We start from the raw sequence: 22,070 nt of genomic DNA, 5'->3' as shown, positions 1-22,070 counted from the left end.
CATACTGTTAAACTGGCCCATCTGCATCTTCCTAAAATGACAAACATTATTAATTTCTGTCTAAACAGAGAATTGTGATAATGAACTGGTGACACTTTCTCTCCACTGTATGAAGCAGAACCAACTGTGTAATCATTTGAGGGTCAAACACATATGAAATTACTGTAAATTGAGAAAGTGAAATCACATGAGTGATTAGGAAAACCATTTAAGCAACAAAAGGTGTTCTTTGGGGTTTTTTTTGTCATGTATGTACATGGGCCATAAGAAAGCTCCATCTCCAATTAGTTAAAATTAACTTTAACTAATCAACTACTTTACCTGAAAACGGTGAAAAAAAGTAAAGTTGCAGCTGCTGCTCCAAATAAGCCACACAGCAGATTGACTCGGTAGGCAACCGAACCAAAAGGAAATAGAAGAATTGCCAGTTTAGCCACCAGAGTAAACAAAGGGTAGCCAGGAGGGTGGGCAACCTAAGGGAAAATTAGCAACAGTTAGGAGGGTTCCATCTAGTTTTAAAGGAACAGTCGCACTGGCTTTCATTGAAAAGTAGCCCTTTTCCCAGGCAAGTATAAAGATTAAGAGACAATGACTAAATGTTTGAATAGTGGTTTTCTATTGTAATCCTCTTGTGCCAATACAAATAAATATTTTCTTTAGTGGATTTGGCAGCGTCTATCACATGGTGTGTCACCTAGAGAAAGGGTGACATATTTCATTGTCAGTTCTTAAGCAGTTTGTTCTCTGGGTTCACAGTACATTAGGGTCATTTAAAAGGCTATTGAAAAAAAGCGGGTTCTGAAATATCGCATTGGTTAGAAAGTTGAAAGACCACACTGCTATCGGATTACCACCATGCTGACAGTCCTAAGGTCTTGCCTAAAGGGATCATACACCATAATAAAGTTTATTAAATAATAAACTTATTAAAACTGTTAACCCGATTTATTTTATTCTCCATAGCTTATACAAAATTTTGGGTGATAATAAGCCAGCTACTGTATATATAGTAAAGGCTTTGCTTTATAATTTAGTTTAATTGGATTTAAAACTTAAAGTAAATTGTCATGTACTGTACTTATAAGTTACTAAAAACTGGGGTTTGAAAATAAATTAATCTACTTTACTCCATGCTTAATTAAACTTTCTTAATTCTTAAAACTGTTAATGAGAGCATTGATTAAACAATAAAACTAATACTTACTCCAAGCTCATGTGCGGCTGTGATCAGTTCCCCTGTGAAAAAATAATGTTAAACCAATAATTACTATTAGAAAATGACACTCCTCCAAAGTTTTCAAAATCCAAATGCTTGCATTGGGGTTTTGCATTAATTTGACTGGATAAAACTGTAAATCTGTAGAGATTTAACAGCATGAAATAGTCTCAGAGTATTTTCTCCCTTAGGTCTCATTGAACAAACTATCTTTGACAGTTCTTAATAACTGGTCAGTGGAAATATAGGTGAATTCTAGTTTCTAAAAATGCTTATTTTAAACAAGCTCCTACTATAGGAGGGAATAATATCCAATATCTTACAATAACCTATAATGAATATGTAATATGCATAACTGAATTACTTTTCTGTACACCAGAAACTAACATAACATTGTAAATCAAGTATACTTCAATTTTTTAAAAAAGCTTACTTTCCGTCCTGAAGGTTGTTTACACTTGCAAATATATAAAAACTCTTACAGAGCATTAGTGTAAAACGCTGTTATCCCTCAAGAATTTAGAGCAAAACTGCCTGTAAAAATGCAACCTTATATGTAAAATGAGCAGAAGCTGGATTTGAACAGTCTATAAAATGTGCCTTTCCACCCTAAGCTGGCATTTAGATACCTTCTCTACATTCATTACATTGGATATTTTTAAACAATTGCCAAATGCTTATTAACTGCAGGTTATTTTGGCAAGCTTTGATTACCACAGCACATTTTTTTCAAACCATTAAATCACCATGTCATTTACATAGTTCTTTGTAATTCCTCAACATTAGCAATTACTTCTAAAATTATGATGTAGTAATTCAGTGCCTATTTGATAGTCCTTTTAGTATCCAGGGACTATTTCTGACTCATTCCTATATACATAACACTGTATAGTTTAAGAAATCAATCAATATCAATATTAACTGATTTATGAAAGTTAAAAATTATCTATCGGAAAATGTATTAATGTTTATTTTCTATCCTTCAGTGGCTATCAATGTCCTTCATTTCTAGACTCCTAATCATATTTTAGACCTTTTCTCTTGTCCTGGGCTATGGCAGTAGCTTTTGACCAATATTCTATTTCAATTCATCTCCCTACTGAAATCACTAATTACTGCCACCCCCACCCGCCCCAGAGGTCAAGATTGTTTTCTTAGTCTAAAATTTCTCAATGGCTGCTCTCTGCCCACTGAATGAAGTTGATTTCTCATCGTGACACCTAAGCCCTCTACGGCTTCTGGTTCCTTTCCCAAGGCTTATGTCCATGAAACTTAGGCTCACTTCTGTCAGATCGGGCTCCCCACTGTTACTCTGAAATGGTCCTCTTTTGCACCTCTTATCACTCACTTTCTCACCCAGCATTCTCTCCTAAATCCTTCAAGGCCTGGTTCAATTGTTACCTTCTCAGTGACACCTTTCCTTACACATACCCCTCCCCAGCTTCACCCATCAGAATTAATCACTTCTGCCTCCTTCATAGAACCTGCCTGAACCTATTTAGCACTTCTTTAGATTGCTTTCTATTCTGGTTAGTTGTTTTCATTTGTCTTTTCCACTAAGTTATCCATTTTAGGGTTCTGTCAAGAAGACATCGGCACCTCTCCCTCCTGTGCCACCCAGAAGAGTCCCGCACATAGAAGATGACAAAAAGACTCAGACATCCCCATCAGGTGGGATAATGGCTCACTTCAGAGAAGCCCCACAAGGGCATGAAAGACAGATACTACTCACTTAAGTCACTTGCTTAAGGACATCTTTGAAGTCTTCCAGAAAAATTCAAGAACATCTTAGAAGACAAAAGCCCTTTTTGTATCTTACACAAATCATTCATGGTTTTAAAATGCTTAAAATAACCTTCCCTTTGTAGATAGTTACCAAAACTGTATTTATCATTTTATATTCCAAAATGGGTTTGCTCTTATGTCTTCAGTCCCAAAAGGTTTTAATTAATTTCTGATTCTTACATTTCTGTAGGTGCAATGAAGCACAGTTCAGTTCAAATTTTCAAGGTCGCTATTCATTCTCCTCAAATAAAAATGTATTTAGAATTACATTTAACATGAAGAAAAATGCCCTATTTTCTCTTTTTACCATTGAAAAGTCAATATACTATTATTCTTTGTGGGAGTTGTTGGTAGAAAGATGAATCTTGAATGTTACAAACCTCCATCACCAACTCTTTTTGTATGTGAATTAAAATCTAAATAGAAAAGATGCTAGTGTTCAAAGTCTATTATGTACCCTTGATAAAAAGCTAAAGAGAAGCACTACTCTTAAAATTGAACATGAAAAAAAGAGAAATAGTTAAAAAAAAAAAAAAGCCTTCTGGCACCTTGCTTTCCCTCAATCAACCCTTTACACTAGGGTTCGATGGGTCAGTGGTATAGTGTCCACCTGCAATGCAGGAGATGTGGGTTTGATCCCTGGACCAAGAAGATCCCCTGGAGAAGAAAATGGCAACCCACTCCAGTATTCTTGCCTAGGAAATCCCATGGACAGAGGAGCCTGGCAGGCTATAGTCCATGGGGTTCAAAAGAGTTGGACAATACTTAGCAACTAAACACAAACAATTTGTCAAATATAAGTCCTACTATAACCTGTATCAGAATTACCTGGATGCCTTTTAAAAATGAAGATTCCTTGACCATAACCCAAATCTACTTACACAACACCCTCTGGAATCAGGGCCCATGTTTTCCAGGCAATTCTCAAGTATCAATATATTCAAGCTTGAGAACCACAACTTTGTCTGGGACACAAATGGGTGGCAAACTCAGAGTAGTTAGTAGATGTTTCACCTTTACATAACCCAGATCCCTCTATATGTTAAAAATATATAAATATACATATAAGCTAATTTATTTTTCCCAAGAATAACAAACACAAGTGAAGGCTAGATTCCCAACCTTTCCTCTAAATGACCAGGAATGCTTTTGCCCATAAATCAACAATGTGTATCAAGTGGTACAAAAAGTAGTTTTGGCTAGGTCACACAATGTGATGGATTCATGAAGTATAATTTAAGACTTATCAGGAAGAAGAGTATATGCTTTATGTTGGTCTTGAGATGCATTCTGTTTATTGGTTAAAAAAAATTCATAAACATGAAATTCAAAGAGAACAGTACATTAAACACATAAGCAAAATTATCAAAGATGTGATTTACAAATTTTACTGGCAACATTGGAAGTTTATTTAGCATTCTCAAAAAAAATGAACATAAAAATATTAGAAGCAACTACTATCCAGCATCAAATTAAACAAATCAGAATTCCTAAAAAATCTGATAACTCTAAGTGAATAGATAACATTATTCTTTTGGGAAAAAAATAAAAGACATTATTAACGAAAACAAAGCAACAATTGTAATGGTGTGGGGCAGGCGCCAGATATAGCAGCCCCGCTCAGATACTGGTCAGCACCACAGTGGACCCTCCCCCTCTTCTGTATAAAAGGAACCCAAATTCAGGTTGTTTTGTGTGTGTGTGTGTGTATATAAACTTTTTATTTTGTATTGGGGTGGTGGTGGTGGTGGTGTAGCCCTCATAATTAACAAAAGAGTACAAAATTGTACTTATACAGTACTTGGGTGTAATGTCAAAAATGACAGAATGCTTTCAGTTCATTTCCAAGGCAAGCCATTCAACATCACAGTAATCCAAGTTTATGCCTCTACCACTGAAGCCAAAGAAGCTTATCAGTTCTATGAAGACCTAGAAGATCTCCTAAAACACCGAAAAAAGATGTTCTATTCATCATTGGAGATTGGAATGCAAAAGTATAAAGTCAAGATATACCTGGAGTAACAGTCAAGTTTGGTCTTGGAAAACAAAATGAAGCAGGGCAAAGGCTAACTGAATTCTGCCACGAGAATGTACTAGTCATAGCATACACCCTTTTTCAACAAATCAAGAGACTACTTTACACATGTACATCACCAAATGGTCAATACTGAAATCAAATTGATTACATTCTTTGTAGTTGAAGATGGAGAAGCTGTATACAGTTAGCAAAAATAAGACCTGGAGCTGACTGTGGCTCAGATCATCAGCTTCTCATAGAAAATTCGCTAGTGGCTCAGATGGTAAAGAATCCACCTGCAATGTGGGAGACCTGGGTTCAATCCCTGGATTGGGAAGATCCCCTGAAGGAGGGCATGGCACTCTAGTATTCTTGCCTGGAGAATCCCCATGGACAGAGTCCATAGGGTCGCCAAGAGTCGGATACAACTGAGCGACTAAGCACAGCACAAAGAAAACCGGGAAAAACACTAGGCCAGTCAGGTATGACTTAAATCAAATCCTGTTGAATTCGTAGTAGAGGTAATGAATAGATTCAAGGGACTAGATCTAGTTAACAAAGTGCCTGAAGAACTAAGGACAAAAGTCCATATATTCTATAGGAGGTGGTGAACAAAACCATTTCAAAGAAAAAGAAAAGCAAGAAGGCAAAGTGGTATCTGAGGAGACTTTACAAATAGTGGAAGAAGGAAGCGGAAAGCAAGGGAGAGTGGGAAAAGTATATCCAATTAAATGCAGAGTTCCAAAGAAGAGCTAGGAGAGACAAGAAGACCTTCTTCAATGAACAGTGCTTAATAATAGAAGAAAACAAAAGGGGAAAGACGAGATCTCTCCAGGAAAATTGGAAACATCAAGGGAGCATTCCACCCAAAGAAGGGTGGAACAATAAAGGATAAAAATGGTAGAGACCTAATAGACCCTGAAGAGACCAAGAAGAGATGGAAAGAATACATGGAAGAACTGTACAAAAAGATCTTAATGAACCGGATTACTATAATGGTGTGGTTAGTCACCCATAGCTAGACATTCTGTAGTACAAAGTCAAGAGGGCCTTAAGAAGCACTGCTGCTAATAAAGTTAGTGGATGTGATGAAATTCCAGCAGAACTATTCAAATCCCTAAAGGATGATGCCATCAGGTTTTGTTTTCATTATGTCAGCAATTTGTCACCCTGCTGATTTAACTTATATGCAGAGTACATCATGCAAAATCCTGGGCTAGATGAAGCACAAGCTGGAATCAAGGTTGCCGGGAGAAATATCAATAACCTCAGATATGCAGATGATAGCACCCTTATGGCAGAAAGTGAAGAACTTAAGAGCCTCTTGATGAAGGTGAAAGAGGAGAGTGAAAAAGTTGGCTTAAAACTCAACATTCAAAAAAGTGAAGATCATGGCATCTGGTCCCATCATTTCATGGCAAATAGATGGGGAAGCAATGGAAACAGTGAGAATTTATTTTCTTGGGCTCTAAAATCACTGCACATGTTGACTGCAGCCATGAAATTAAAGGACACTTGCTCCTTGGAAGAAAAACTATGACAAGCCTAAATAGCATATCAAAAAGCAGAGACATTACTTTGGCAACAAAGATCCATCTAGTCAAAGCTATGGTTTTTCCAGTAGTCACGTACAGATGTGAGGGCTGGACCATAAAGAAGGCTGAGCACCGAAGAATTGATGCTTTTGAACTGTGCTGTTGGAGAAGACTCTTGACAGTCCCTTAGACTGGAAGGAGATCAAACTAGTCAATCCTAAAGGAAATCAGTCCTGAATATTCACTGGAAGGACTGATGCTGAAGCTGAAACTCCAATATTTTGGCCACCTGATGCGAAGGGCTGACTCATTAGAAAAGACCCTGATGCTGGGAAAGACTGAAGGCAGGAGGAGAAGGGGATGACAGAGGACGAGATGGTTGGATGGCATCACCGACTCAATGGACATGAGTTTGAGCAAGTCCGGGAAGATGGGGAAGGATAATAGGAAAACCTGGTGTGCAGTAGTCCATGGGGTCCCAAAGAGTCAGACATGACTGAGCAACTAAACAACATCAGCAAATCTGGAAGACCCAGCAGTAGCCATAGGACTAGAAAAGGTCAATTCTCATCCCAATTCCCCAGAAGGGTGGTACAAAAAATGTGCTAACCATTGGACAATTGTGCTGATATCCCATACTAATAAGGCCATGCTTAAAATCCTGCATGCTAGGCTTCAGCATTATGTGAACCAAGAACTTCCAGATGTCCAAACTGGGTTTAGAAAAGGAAGAGGAACTGAAGATCAAGTTGCTAACCTTAACTGGATTATAGAGAAAGTAAGGGAATTTCAGAAAAACATGTTTCATCAACTACACCAAAGCCTTTGACTGTATGGATCATGACAAACTGTGGAAAGCTCTTAGATGGGAATACCAGACCATCTCACCTGTCTCCTGAGAAACCTGTATGCGGGTCAAAAAGCAACAGTTAGAATCCTATATGGAACAACTGATTGGTTCAAGATCAAGAAAGGAGTACGACAGGGCTGTCTGCTGTCACCCTGTTTGTTTAACCTACACGCTGTGCACATCATGAGAAATGCCAGGCTGGATGAGTTATAAGCTGCAATCAAGATAGGTGGGAGAAATAACAACCTCAGATATGCAGATGATACCACTCTAATGGCAGAAAGTGAAGAGGAACTAAAGAGCCTCTTGATGAGGGTGAAGGAGGAGAGTGAAAGAGCCAGCTTAAGACTAAATATTAAAAAACCTAAGATCATGGCACCTGCCCATTACTGCATGGCAAATAGAAGGGGAAATGGTGGAAATAGTGACAGATTTTCTCTTCTTGGGCTCCAAAATCACTGCAGATGGTGACTGCAGCCATGAAATCAGAAGACAATTGCTTCTTGACAGTTAAGCGATGACAAACCTAGACGGTGTGTTGAAAAGCAGAGACATTACTCTGCTGACAAAGGTCCATATAGTCAAGGCTATGGGCTTCCCAGTGGTCATTTACAGTTGTTGAGAGCTGGACCGTAAAGAGGGCAGAACGCCAAAGAATTGATGCCTTCAAACTGTGATGCCAGAGAGGACTCCTGAAAGTCCCTTGGATGCAAGGAGATCAAACCAATCTTAAGGAAGATCAACCCTGCATATTCACTGGAAGGACTGATGCTGAAGCTCCAGTATTTTGGTCATCTGATGTGAACAGATGACTCACTGGAAAAGTCCCAATGCTGGGAAAGATTGAGGGCAGAAGAGGAAGTCAGAGGATGAGATGGCTGGACAGCATCACTGATGGAATGAACATGAACCTGGGCAAACTCAGGGAGATGGTGAGGGACAGGGAGGCCTGGCATGCTGCAGTCCATGGGCATAAAGTCAGACATGACTAGGTGACTGAACAACAACCACCTTTTTATTTTGTATTGGGGTGGTGGTGGTTTAGTCGCTAAGACGTGTCCTACTCTTTTGTGACGCCATGGACTGTGTAGCCTGCCAGGCTCCTCTGTCCATAGGATTTCCCAGGCAGTACTGGAGTGGGTTGTCATTTGCTTCTCCAGGGGATCTTCCCAATTCAGGGGTCAAACCCTTATCTCCTGCAATTGCAGGTGGATTCTTTACAGCTGAGCTGCCGGGGAAACCTGGTATAGTGGGTATAGTGGATTAACAACATTGTGATATTTTCAGGTGAACAGCAAAGGGACTCAGCCATATGTATACATGTATTCATTCTCCCCCAAACTCCCCTCCCATTCAGGCTGCCACATAACACTGAGCAGAGTTCCATGTGCTATACAGTAGGCTTTTGTGGGTTATCCATTTTAAATACAGCAGTGTGTACTTGTCCATCCCAGACTCCTTATCTATCCATTCCCCCTGGCAAACCGATAAGTTCCTTCTCTAAGCTTGTGAGTCTGTTTCTGTTTTCTAAGTTCATTTGTATCATTTCTTTTTAGAGTCCACATATAAGGGATGTCATGCAATATTTCTCCTTCTGTCTTACTTACTCAGTATGACAATCTCTAGGCCCACCTATGTTGTTGCAAATGGCATTACTTCATTTTTTAATGACTAATATTCCATTGTATATGTACCAAGGTTTTTTTTTTTTTTTTTGAGATGCTAGTCAGTCATCTTTTCAGTCTGCTAGCTTTACAATTAAAGTGGTTATTCCTTGCTCCAACAACTGTTTTCCCGATTTACTGGCCTGCTGTGCAGAAAGCAAAATGAGCTTGGTAACACAATCATAAATTTTAAATAGACTTCATCACTAAATACATGATGATAGATTTAAAAGAATTTAGAGCATAGGCTAGTCAAGACAGCATGCTCTAAATTCAGTCCACTTGGGTTTTTTTCCTCTTGACTGCCTCTATCTTCTACTTGTGTGATTCTGGACAGAGCTTAACCTTAGTTTTGTCATCTAGAAAATAAATGAGTACCTACCTCACAGGGTAGCAGCTGGGAGAATTAAAATAGCAATCTATGTAAAACACTTTGAACAGTGCTTGGCACTTAGTAAGTGCTCAACAAGTGTTATTATTATTCATTCTAATCTCATCCTTCAGGCTCAAACAACCATAGTCAAGAACTTTTCAAAGGTACAGAACTATTCAACTTGTAAGTAATACTCTCCAATATCAAAGCTCTCACAACTATAAAGTTATTTCTATTATTTAGTATAAAACTTGAAAATAATTCCATTCCCCACTATACTAATGAAACACTGCTCCTATTCAATAGGATCTGAAAGAAAAAATAAAGGTAATGATGTGTAAAAGGAACATCAAGGATCTTCAATGTGGTAGGCAGCCTGGAAGACAGCCTCTAAAACTCCCAAATTCCAGTACTCTCACTGGATAACCCTCTGCCGCTGAGTATGGGCTGGACATACTGACTCACTTCCAAGAATAAAACAGGGCAGTGGTCTGCCACTGCCAAGACTGGGTTACAAAATGACGGAGCTGTAGGCAAGAGGTGCCATCTCTCTCTCTCTCTGTGTGAAACCCCCACATCAAAGAGCTGGATGAGGTTTAGAATTTAATCCTTGTTAGGTTGAACCTTTGAGTTGACTGCACCCCAGCCCATACCAGGACAACAAACTTGTTCTGGATAAGAGCACCCACTTAAACTGCACCCAGATTCCTGATCAAAAGAACATGTGAGAGAATAACCGTTTGTTGTTTTAAGCCACTCAATTTGGGGGTATTCTGTTATGCAGCAACTAAGGTGTTCAGTTTTTTTCAGTCTATAGATTCACTACCCCAAGTTTCAGCACCATTCTGACAAAATCACTGATTATTATGCAGTATTAGATGATCAGTTTGACAACAAAACAAAACCTGCATCTGCCTCTCATCCCAAATACGCAACGATTATTTATGTGATTTAAATAGCCCCCGCGTCACGCTTTTCAATAGAAGCAGCTTTAAGCCGCAACTGGTTTCCACTATTTTAAGTGTTCTCCCGCAAATAGTCTGCAAGGCTGGTTGCTTTTCAACGTTCAGATTTCAACTAAAATATCACCTCCTTAGAGGCCTTTCCGTACTAGCCATCCGGATAGAGCCATTGCCTACCCAAGTATCAATCACATTTTCTTCTTACTGTCTCCAATAACTTCTCCCAATACGTTGTGTTTATTTAACAGTTTGTGTATTGTCTCTGTCCGCATTACAACACTCGCCATGAAACTTGTTCGCGGTTCCTGTCAGCCCTTTTGTCTGGTACACGACAAAGACTCTGTAAGTAACACTGGTATCTGTGGACGAAAAAGGAATGGAAAGCTAGGAAGACGATCTGGAGAAGTGGAGCGGTCAGTTAAGTCCCATCAGGCGAAAGCAACCAGCCCTGTCTCGAAAGGCTGAAAACTACAAAGAGACCAGAACTACAGGAAAATTACAGAAATCAAAACACACAAACTGGTTTTGAAACGCAAAACCCTGCGGGGGGCCCCGGCGGGAGGATGGAGTGGGCGAACTAACCAGACCTCGTGGAAACGGTCAGAATCAAGGAGGGGGCAGGAGGGACGACCTTGAGAGTACATTACCCGAGTCGCCCCCCGGCAGCGAGGGGGGCAGCGTGAGAGTGAACACGGCGGCCACAGCGGCGAACACGGCGACGCCGCCGCAGAGGCCCCCAGCGCCCCGCGCCCCCGCTCGGGCTGCCTGCCCCCCAAGCCGGGCCCCCGCCGTCGCCATGGAGACCCATGGGCCAGAGGGGACCAAGGAAGGAGGACGCGGCGGGCCCCAGAAGTCGGGGCGCCAGGAGCCCACAAGGCGAGAGGCGAGCTCGGCACTAGGCGGCCGCGGCAGCTTCCGGGTCGGGCCGGACCGCACCTTTCTGCGCCGGCGCGGGGGTAGAAAATGCGGGGTCTCGCGGGAGCCAGGCCCGGGCAGCCGTCAGAGTGCCCGGGGTTTACAGAATTATAGTGTGCTTTCCACTAGCGCATCACAAGGGACAAGCCTTCTTTTAACAGAGGAAGCCTGGGCCGCCGTCGCTATGGCCTCCCCCACTTCCTGGCCACTTGGTCGGGTCTGACAGAGACGGGAGCCGGGTCGCCAAGCGGGCCGAAGGAAGGGTAGCGACTTCCCCCTGAGGTGTGGGGTGGAACTGCACGAGGGGCCCCAGCCCGGCAGCCCGCAGTGTGCGCCTAGTAAGTCAACATACACCTAAATCACATGTTTACTGCGAGTAATTATATGCCGGTGTGCTAATTGTTAAATCGCCGAGTTATTTTCAGATTAAAGAAAGCTAATTGGTCTTATTTTTTCTTTTCTTATAGCATGAGGAAAACTTGGGAGATGAGTTGAAAAACTTGAGTTTCTGAGGTAGTACAAATAATTTATGTCATGATAAAATTGTCTCCTACATTGATGAGGAGGAGTGTTTCTGTGAAGCTTTGACCACGCGGTGGAAAATGAAATGAAGTCACTGCATTTACCAGTTGGCTGCAATACCAAAAAGAATGGGGACTCTTGCACCCGCACAGAGAATGGTTCTTTGTAAAGTCTTGAAGCTTACTTTATATAGTATTGTAGCAACTATTCTGGAGTGGGAGGGGAGGTGGATATCTCCCTGGAACGCATCTCAAAAGACACTGATCAGTGATGGTCTAAAACGTGTTATAAGCAAGCTGACAGGAACATAGAGTCTCAAACGTAGAGTGACTTAACACACCTGTGTAGACTGGCAGCCATGGCGCCAGCATTACCTTGGTCTTTCTCAGGTACTCCATAAGGCTTTCTCTGCCAGTCTCTCTCCAGGATTGAGAGTCCCTGGAGAACCGGTAGGAAGCCTCTAAAATGCTCCCCATAATCTGACTCCCTGTATTCACCCCCGTATGCAAATCCTCTCCCCTTTAGTGTGGGCAGAACCTAGTGACTCACTTCTAGCAATAGAATAAGACAAAAGTGATGGAGGTCACTTTGGAGATGAGGTTATAAAAGACTGACTTTTCATCTTTCTTGCACTCCCCACCATGGGCATTACCTCGCTGCCCTCCCACTTGTTCACTCTGATGAAGCCACTTAACCAGGTTGTGAGCTGTCTTATGGAGCCATCCACATGGCAGGGAACTGAGCATCACCCCCGGCCAGACAGCCCACGCAGAGCTGAGGCCCTCAGTTCAACAACCTGTGAGGAACTGAATCCTGCTAATCCCTCCTAAGGGAGCCAGGAAGCCCATCCTGCCCCATGGGATCCTTGAAATGACTTGCCTCCGCCAAGGGCTTGATTGCAGCCTGCGAGAGACCCAGCTAAGTCTCACACAGATTGCTGTCCTGAAAAAACAGGACAGCAATAATAATAAATAATAAATGCTGTTGTCCACTAAATTTGGGGGCCCTTTGTTGCTCAGCAATAGGTTACTAAGACAGCCTGCCTTCCATTTCTTTTCTTTTTTTTTTTCCTTTATTTTTCTGCTCTGCGTCTTTGTTGCTGCACAGGCTTTTTTTAGTGGCCAGGAGCAGGGGCTACTGTTTTGTTTGGGGGCTCGGGCTTCTCCTTGCAGTGGCTTCTCTTGTGGAGCATAAGCTCTGGGGCTCCCTGGCTTCTGTAATTGCAGCTCAAGTGCTCAGTAGTTGCAGTTCACGGGCCCTAGAACCCGGGCTCAGAAGTTGTGGTGCGTGGGGTTTAGTTACTCCAAGGCATGTGGAATCTTCACAGACCAGGGATTGTCCCCTGCATTGCAAGGCAGATTCTTTCTACCAGGGAAGTACCGTTCCATTTCTTTTCTGAAAGAACATGCTAGTGAGTAATACTGACTGAGCCAAGCATATGCTTCTTTCTCTTTATATCCATTTCATCTTTTGCTCATGAGCTTTATAAAAGGATAACTTTTTATCACGGCAAATTCCACAAGAGCATAAGTATTTGCCCATGTTTGAGAGGTAGAGCTCAGTGTTGGAGTTTGAATTTGGGAATTGTCACATAAGAATGAGATGAATGAATAAGTTCCCAGAGCAATAATGTAGGGAGAACAGGTTGAGGTCAAATATTAGTCGACATCTTCATTTAGGGCATGAAAGGAGAAGAAAAGAGAACAGTGAAAGAGAGGAATGCACCACAGGGAACTAAGGAAAAAATGACATCAGTGATGTTTACCTGGGCAGGTTGTTAGAGAGAGGAGAAGGATGGTGAGGAGAGCCACATCTAGGTTTATGGGGCTTAAGTTTATCAAGTTGGAGAATCCTGTAAGCAAAAGGATACAAAACTGCAGATACAAAATTAACTATGGGCATTGGAAGGAGCTTGTACTAGTGACAGGCTGTGAAGTTTTTTTTTTTAATTAAAGTATGGTTTATTTACAATGTTGTGTTAGTTTTAGGCATACAGCAGTTTTTCAGATAAATATATTAGTGTGTATTCTTTTTCAGATTCTTTTCTGTTATATGTTGTTACAAGATATTGAGTCGAGTTCCCTGTGCTATACAGTAGATCCTTGTTCTTGATCTATTTTATATATAGTAGAATGTTATGTTAATCCCAAACTCCTAATTTATTCCTCCCTACCCCTTCCCCTTCGGTAACCATAAGATTTGGGCTGTGAAATATAAGCTTTGTTAGCTTCATGGCTAATCTCTTTTGAGGATGGAGAACAACCAGTTCTCTGTGTATCTGTGTCTGATTACCTCTCAGTAAGCATGCTGACTCCTCTCCACCCTGAAACTGTTTCTCCTTCAGGTATCAGTGAAAGCACAATTCTTTGACTTGCCTTTTGCCCTTGGCCTTTCTGCCCTGGATCACTTCTATTGAGCCTCCACCTAATGAGAGTGCACCAGGCCTTGGTTATAGACTTTTCTTTCTCTTTCTGCCTTCTTTCCCAAGATAATCTTATTGAGACTTTAAATAGTAACTCTAGGCTGATAAAGGGCTTCCCCAGTGGCTCAGCAGTTAAAGAATTCACCTGCAATGCAGGAGACGTGAGTTGATCCCTGGGTGGGGAAGATCCCCTGGAGAAAGAAATGGCAACTCACTCCAGTATTCTTGCCTAGGAAATCCCATGGATGGAGGATCCTGGTGGGCTCCAGTCCGAACAGTCAGACATGACTTAGCGATTGAATATCAGTAATCAGGTCCTAATTGTGGTCCTAACTGGTTGACCTGCCTCTTGAGAAACCTATATGCAGGTCAGGAAGCAACAGTTAGAACTTGACGTGGAACAACAGACTGGTTCCAAATAGGAAAAGGAATACGTCAAGGCTGTATGTTGTCACCCTGCTTATTTAACTTCTACGCAGAGTACATCGTGAGAAACGCTGGGCTGGAAGAAGCACAAGCTGGAATCAAGATTGCCAGGAGAAATATCAATAACCTCAGATATGCAGATGACACCACCCTTATGGCAGAAAGTGAAGAGGAACTAAAAAGCCTCTTGATGCAAGTGAAAGAGGAGAGTGAAAAAGTTGGCTTAAAGCTCAACATTCAGAAAACGAAGCTCATGGCATCCGGTCCCATCACCTCATGGGAAATAGATGGGGAAACAGTGGAAACAGTGTCAGACTTTATTTTTCTGGGCTCCAAAATCACTGTAGATGATGATTGCAACCATGAAATTAAAAGACGCTTAGTCCTTAGAAGAAAAGTTATGACCAACCTGGATAGCATATTCAAAAGCAGAGACATTACTTTGCCAACAGAGGTCCGTCTAGTCAAGGCTATGGTTTTTCCAGTAGTCACATATTGAGGTGAGAGTTGGACTGTGAAGAAAGCTGAGTGCCAAAGAATCGATGCTTTTGAACTGTGGTGTTGGAGAAGACTCTTGAGAGTCCCTTGGACTGCAAGGAGATCCAACCAGTCCATCCTAAAGGAGATCAGTCCTGGGTGTTCTTTGGAAGGACTGATGTGAAAGCTGAAACTCCAATACTTTGGCCACCTCATGAGAAGAGTTGACTCATTGGAAAAGACCCTGATGCTGGGAGGGATTGGGGGCAGGAGGAGAAGGGGACGACAGAGGATGAGATGGCTGGAGATGGCTGGATGGCATCACCAATTCAATGGACATGAGTTTGGGTGAACTCCGGGAGTTGGTGATAGACAGGGAGGCCTGGTGTGCTGTGATTCATGGGGTCGCAAAGAGTCGGACACGACTGAGTGACTGAACTGAACTGATGTTTTGGGCAAATCATGGTCCCAGAGCTTGAATATGTGGTTGTGTGGGTTTGGAAGGACTGGATTCATTCTATCAGTGACTTCAGCTGTCAGGAGCAGGGGTGGTGGTGGTAGGAATCCAAGCAGTGGGAAGAGTGATGGGCTCCCAGTGGTCCAGAGGACAGAGGAGGAGCAGAGATGTATATCTGTGACCACAGATTCATAGGAGCACGTCATGAAACCCCTCAGCAAGGAGTGGGAAAGTGATGGAAGGGACCAGGGTGAATTTGAGGGAGATTCCTTTAGTCAGGGTGAGAAAACAGGCTCATTAAAGAAAGACCAAGAGTGGCCAGTTTTCTGAGGTAGTCTTTCTTAAACCTGGCTGATCATCAGAAACATTTCGCAGTGCTTTAAAAAAAAATGTAAATTTTTGGGCCCACTACTGGAGATTTTAATTAGTAGTTCCAGGTAGGTCTTAGGTATCTGTATATTTTCAAACCTTCCCAGGTGAACCTGTTGATTAGCTTGGTCTGGGGCCCACTGACCTAAAGTTACAACCCCTCAGTTTACAGATAAGGAAGCATATTCTAGGGAGGTTAAGCGTCTCACCTGAGCCACACAGCTGGTTGATAGAAGTGGAACTGGGCTTTAATGCAATGTTCTTTCCACAATACTCTACCCTCCTGTCACTATATTGAATAGGTAAAATCCTTCCAGGGGAAAAACTCTGAAATATAAGGTGTTTTGGTATGCAGTTATCAAATAGTATTCATCATTTTAAACTGCAAGTAACCACAGTTATGCACAATAAAGTCAATGAACAATCTGTCCTCACAACTTCATAGTGTTAGTTCTAACTCCAAGTGGAATGTGAGTGGCTCAGAAGTTGGAACCATATGTTTTAAAATTTTTATATCATCAGTGTCTCCCATGTTAAATAATTGCAATTAGTTTTAAAAAACCAGCATATATTCAGTGGTGAAAGCTCTATTGTGGTAGGAAAACATTTATTTTTGTGCAAATCTCAGAGTTCTTTTTTTTCAAATCTGTCAAAACTTTGTTGCTTTTGAAATTACAGCTTATTTGGTAAATAATATAAACTCAAGAAGGAATAATACTCTTCTTCCTTTTTAAAGGCAGTTTTGACAAATGGGATTGAGGAAACCATTCTGTAGATTGAAGAATTCTGAGTTAACGGCGCCGATTTTTCACTTTTGGTAGCGTTATGCTACACTCAGCCTGCTTCTCATATCACCTCTCTTTTACAAAGAAGGAAATTGAGGCCCAGAGAGTTTGAGTAAACCTTGATCACACAACTGATGAACTAAGGAGTTTGAAGCCCGTGCTCTCTCCATACACAACATCACACTGTGAAGTTTGTGTTCATTTTTCCTGCCCAAGGAGTGCAAGTCACAGGAATCCAAGGCTGAGGAACTCTGAGAGCAAGGGAAAAAGCAGGACCTGCTGGGGGCCTTTGCTCTCACGCAGATCATTCTCATGCGTGTTCTCAGAAGCCGGTGAGATATTTGAGGGGCTCCTGGCCCTCCCTGATAGAATCTTGGGGTCAGGAGTAGGACAGGTAGTGCCCCTTGAGGTTTAGAGACCATAGAGGCTGGCTGCCCCAGGTTTCTGGAAGAGGAGTCTGAAGGAGCGACTGTTCAGAGTTGCATTGGAAGAAAGATGGCTCATTGGTGTCTACGTTGATGGGGCTTTGTTTAGAAGCTGGAGAGGCTTCTCATCATATAACTTGGCTTAAAACTGTACTGATATAGCAAGTGCACCGCCTTTATTTAGATTCTAATTTTATTTAGGGTGGCTCTTTTTTAAAAAATGTATATTTTTTAATTTATTTGGCTGTGGTGGATCTTAGTTGTGGCATGTGGGATCTAGTTCCCTGACTAGAGATCCAACCCAGGGCCTCTGCATTGGGAGCACAGAGTCTTAGCCACTGGATCACCCTGGAAGTCCCTATTTGGGGTGGCTCTGAAAGGGCCTTCTCAAAGAAGTGCCATCTTACTGGCTTCTGTGAGGTTGTTTTTTAAATTTTATTTTATTTTTAAACTTTACATAATTGTATTAGTTTTGCCAAATATCAAAATGAATCCACCACAGGTATACATGTGTTCCCCATCCTGAACCCTCCTCCCTCCCCATACCATCCCTCTGGGTCATCCCAGTGCACCAGTCCCAAGCATCCAGTATCGTGCATCGAATCTGGACTGGCAACTCGTTTCATACATGATATTTTACATGTTTCAATGCCATTCTCCCAAATCTTCCCACCCTCTCCCTCTTCCACAGAGTCCATAAGACTATTCTATACATCAGTGTCTCTTTTGCTGTCTCGTACACAGGGTTATTGTTACCATATTTCTAAATTCCATATATATGCATTAGTATACTGTATTGGTGTTTTTCTTTCTGGCTTACTTCACTCTGTATAATAGGCTCCAGTTTCATCCACCTCATCAGAACTGATTCAAATGTATTCTTTTTAATGGCTGAGTAATACTCCATTGTGTATATGTACCACTGCTTTCTTATCCATTCATCTGCTGATGGACATCTAGGTTGCTTCCACGTCCTGGCTATTATAAACAGTGCTGCGATGAACATTGGGGTACACGTGTCTCTTTCCCTTCTGGTTTCCTCAGTGTGTATGCCCAGCAGTGGGACTGCTGGATCATAAGGCAGTTCTATTTCCAGTTTTTTAAGGAATCTCCACACTGTTCTCCATAGTGGCTGTACTAGTTTGCATTCCCACCAACAGTGTAAGAGGGTTGGTTCCCTTTTCTCCACACCCTCTCCAGCATTTATTACTTGTAGACTTTTGGATCGCAGCCATTCTGACTGGTGTGAAATGGTACCTCATAGTGGTTTTGATTTGCATTTCTCTGATAATGAGTGATGTTGAGCATCTTTTCATGTGTTTGTTAGCCATCTGTATGTCTTCTTTGGAGAAATGTCTATTTAGTTCTTTGGCCCATTTTTTGATTGGGTCATTTATTTTTCTGGAGTTAAGCTGTAGGAGTTGCTTGTATATTCTCGAGATTAGTTGTTTGTCAGTTGCTTCATTTGCTATTATCTTCTCCCATTCTGAAGGCTGTCTTTTCACCTTGCTAATAGTTTCCTTTGATGTGCAGAAGCTTTTAAGGTTAATTAGGTCCCATTTGCTTATTTTTGTTTTATTTCCAATATTCTGGGAGGTGGGTCATAGAGGATCCTGCTGTGATGTATGTCAGAGAGTGTTTTGCCTATGTTCTCCTCTAGGAGTTTTATAGTTTCTGGTCTTACGTTTAGATCTTTAATCCATTCTGTGAGGTTCTTGTAGCAAGCCCTTGCTTGGTGACATTTATTGCAGGGGAAGGGGGGCCTGAAACCTTCCAAGCTACTTCTCTGTGACTCCATTGTGCTAGAGAACTAAAAGAGCACTCACCACCACCTCCCAGCTGAAAAGGGGGCTGGAATACTGTCTATTCCAAATCTGAAGTTCATAGGAAGAAGCATAGGGGAGGTTAAACTCCTATGTGGGTCTCTCCAGGGGCAAAGGAAGCCTGATGCACTGGGAGATCTCAGATAGTTCTCTGGGCTGCAATCTCTTTATGGCCGGTCTGCTTTAGGGTGGCCTCCGGAGCAGGACCTGAGATAAGCCTCCATCTGTCCAGGCCGACTCAGCCACATAATGCTCTGAAAGTGGTCCTGGGCTGTCCTCTGGTCAGAAGGGGAATGTGAGCCCCAGAGTTTGTGGTCACAGAACTCTGGGCTACAAGGACCTTGTTGCAGACTTTGCAGAAGCAACTATACTGATGCCCAAAGAAGGAAGTTGTGTTGGGTCTCAGGTTGTTCAAAGACCTTGAAGCAAGAGGGATCAGTGATGATACAAGGGGGGACTAAGGGGCCACTTCTTCTGGGGGAGAAGTAGAGATGAAAGCACCCTGTTCCAATGTGGGAGCTGCAGGGGGAGGAGGTGCTGCTGAAACATGCTAGAATCACCCTCCAGCATGACTGGCCCCCAGTGGAGACCGAGACTGTGCTCCCATCACCAACAGAGCATCCAGGACTAGGGGAGGGGTCTTCTGACAGAGTCAAAGTGTGAATTCTTCCTAAGTCCCTGCCACTATGCATCCATTCCCTGGGGCCGTAGTGATGGTTATTTTATAAATCAAAAGAGTTATTGCCTGAAAACATAGCTTGTAGATGAACAGGGAAATATTTTTACCATTGAACCTAAACGAGGCTAATTCAGATACAAAAAATGAACTCATCCAAAACAGTATGCATTAATATTGAAGGTAAAGTCTCCAGATCCACTTTAATCAACTCCACGAACATAATCCAGCCTTACCAAGACACTTAAAAGGACACTTGTAAAATTAGATGCCAAAGGCTTTTTTTCCTAGGTGGTTTATCCATCTACCTTTCCCACGTCCTAAAGAAAACGTTCTGAATCGTACAGCACTAGAGCACACTCTAGTGGTGGTGAAGCACAGCAACCACTTCCACACTTGAATTTATCCACTGCGAGGGCACACTAGATAAACATTCCTTGTTTGGGCAAAAGGTTATGTAGGCTTGCCTCAAAACAGCTAAGGGAATTAATAGAACATTTACAATGACTCCAAGCCGTCTAATTCTCTAAGAATAGGGCAAGTTCTGTTTTATCCAGTGTTCAATGCCAAAGGCAAACAAATAAGAATTATTCAAAATCGTAAAACAATCTGAAATAACACCTTACCCAGTGAGGTTTTAGGAAAGCTTTTGTTTTTTCTTCTTAAATCCAAGCCACATGCAGACTTTCTCCTTGGAGATTCTGTTTAAAGAAAGGAAAGGAAGCAGATAATAGATATAATACCTAAAACAAACTCCCTTCAGCCATGACTGTGTTATTACAAACTCGAGTGAGTACCATTATTGCAGATAAATAAAAACAATGGACCAGAACCAATTTTACATAAGGAAATATTCAATTTGTTGCAAGCCTTGGTTTAGACTTTTCTCTGATCTGTCAAGTGATGGTTAATATAAATAAGAATGTCTGTCTTTGCTTATAGATGGCATTCTTAGAAAAGAGCTCAAATTCATTTAGCCAAGTAACAATGTTGCCATTTTTTATGTGTGTCTCTCAACCAAAAGAAATAGATTCACTAGTTTGAAAGGTAAATTATACTCTTAAAATCAAACAAACACAAACTGGAGGAAAAAATACAACACATAAAAAAAGAAAAACTTTTTTTAAAAGCCAGAAGCTTTGTATTCTATTGTGTTTAGACTTAAAATATGGAACTATTTAGAAAGAATTAAAGAGATTATGTTTATTTGATTTCAAGTTATCTCAGCAAGAAACACATTTTTCCTACCTCTTTGGAAGAACAGCAGGTCAAATGACACATTTGTGAGTGCCTGCTTGAAATATTGCAGCCACGCTGCAGGGTCCACCTGACCTGAGCACCATAGATTGAGAGAACAAAGCCTTGTGTTTTAAATGTTCCTTTAAGAGCCTTTCTGGGGAGTGGAGGGAAAGTGGGAAGCTGTCACAGGCCTTGCTTTTTATTTTTATCCTATGACACTAATCAGTTTAATTATATTTCTAACCCATGACTTTAGGATCATAATTAATTTTTCAAAATGCAAACATTATATAGCATAATTCTGCAACTTTGCAAGAATAATACAGTCAGTTTCAAAGTCACCCACATCCTTAAACTCCAAAGAGTTTCCCAATATGTGCAAATTCATTCCCTGCTTTGAGTAGGTTTTGCTTGTGAATCTGTTCAATAGCAAAGGTAGGTCTTTTATTCTCAATGCTAAAACAAGGAACAGAATGGGTTTATGAAAGAAGAGATCTGGGATCTGAGAACGTAATTCACCTTATTACTTGACTAAATGAAAATCGTATCCATGTCAGGATCGGTGGGGCTGCGGTTCCCTTATTAAATGGAACAATTAATATTACCCGTGTCTGAAGATCATGCTTGAGAGGACTTCTCTTGACATTTCGAGAGTTATCATTCCAAACACAAAGCAGAGCACAAGCCCTATTTAAGGTGTAACTCAGTATAAAGACTTGTGAGTCAAATGTTGAACCCTTTAGAACGACAAACCTTTGTCTGTGGCCTTGGTAAAGAAATTCTCACATCTCCATTTAAAGAGATAGCTTGCCAAGGCCTAAATGAAACGCCAGGACCTAAAATGAAAATGGTTTGACCTCGCTGCTACACTTGATACTTCCAAGGCTGATTTCCTCCAAGCTCCCCTTTCTTCACCTCCTTTGCTCTAGGCTTTCATAAAGCCAGAGAGAGAAAAAGGAATTTCACTTCCCAAATGCTAGAACTGCTGGTGCAGAACGTAACTAAATATCAGCAGCTGTGCCAGGGCACCTGGGGCCATATAAGGAGACTGACAAAAGACTTAGTTATGAACAAGATCCCAGTTCTCTGCTCATCATGGCTTCATGTGCTTCAAGAAGGGCAGGAAGAATTG

General features: G+C 41.5%; 1 protein-coding gene and 1 long non-coding RNA gene across 2 annotated transcripts in view; both read right to left on the bottom strand.

Moving 5' to 3' along the window:
• Positions 1–11,225, bottom strand: part of TMEM260 (transmembrane protein 260) — a 69,614-nt gene extending 58,389 nt beyond the window's left edge. Inside the window, 4 exon segments of the mRNA XM_055538149.1 lie at positions 322–473; positions 1,205–1,236; positions 11,050–11,176; positions 11,178–11,225. Coding sequence (XP_055394124.1) covers positions 322–473; positions 1,205–1,236; positions 11,050–11,176; positions 11,178–11,210 — 344 coding nt within the window. The 5' untranslated portion in view covers positions 11,211–11,225.
• Positions 11,226–13,107: 1,882 nt separating this feature from the next.
• LOC129621576 (uncharacterized) lies at positions 13,108–21,590 on the bottom strand. Its single transcript, XR_008699459.1, has 3 exons — positions 21,458–21,590; positions 20,326–20,400; positions 13,108–13,234 (listed from the first exon to the last, which is right to left on the bottom strand). It is a non-coding gene; the product is annotated as an uncharacterized LOC129621576 (long non-coding RNA).
• Positions 21,591–22,070: the final 480 nt, after the last annotated feature.

The sequence above is a fragment of the Bubalus kerabau genome, chromosome 10, assembly GCF_029407905.1.
Source record: "Bubalus kerabau isolate K-KA32 ecotype Philippines breed swamp buffalo chromosome 10, PCC_UOA_SB_1v2, whole genome shotgun sequence".
Classification (NCBI taxonomy): domain Eukaryota; kingdom Metazoa; phylum Chordata; class Mammalia; order Artiodactyla; family Bovidae; genus Bubalus; species Bubalus kerabau.
Note: the sequence above shows the minus strand (reverse complement) of the source record. Positions and strands in the feature narration are given on the sequence as shown.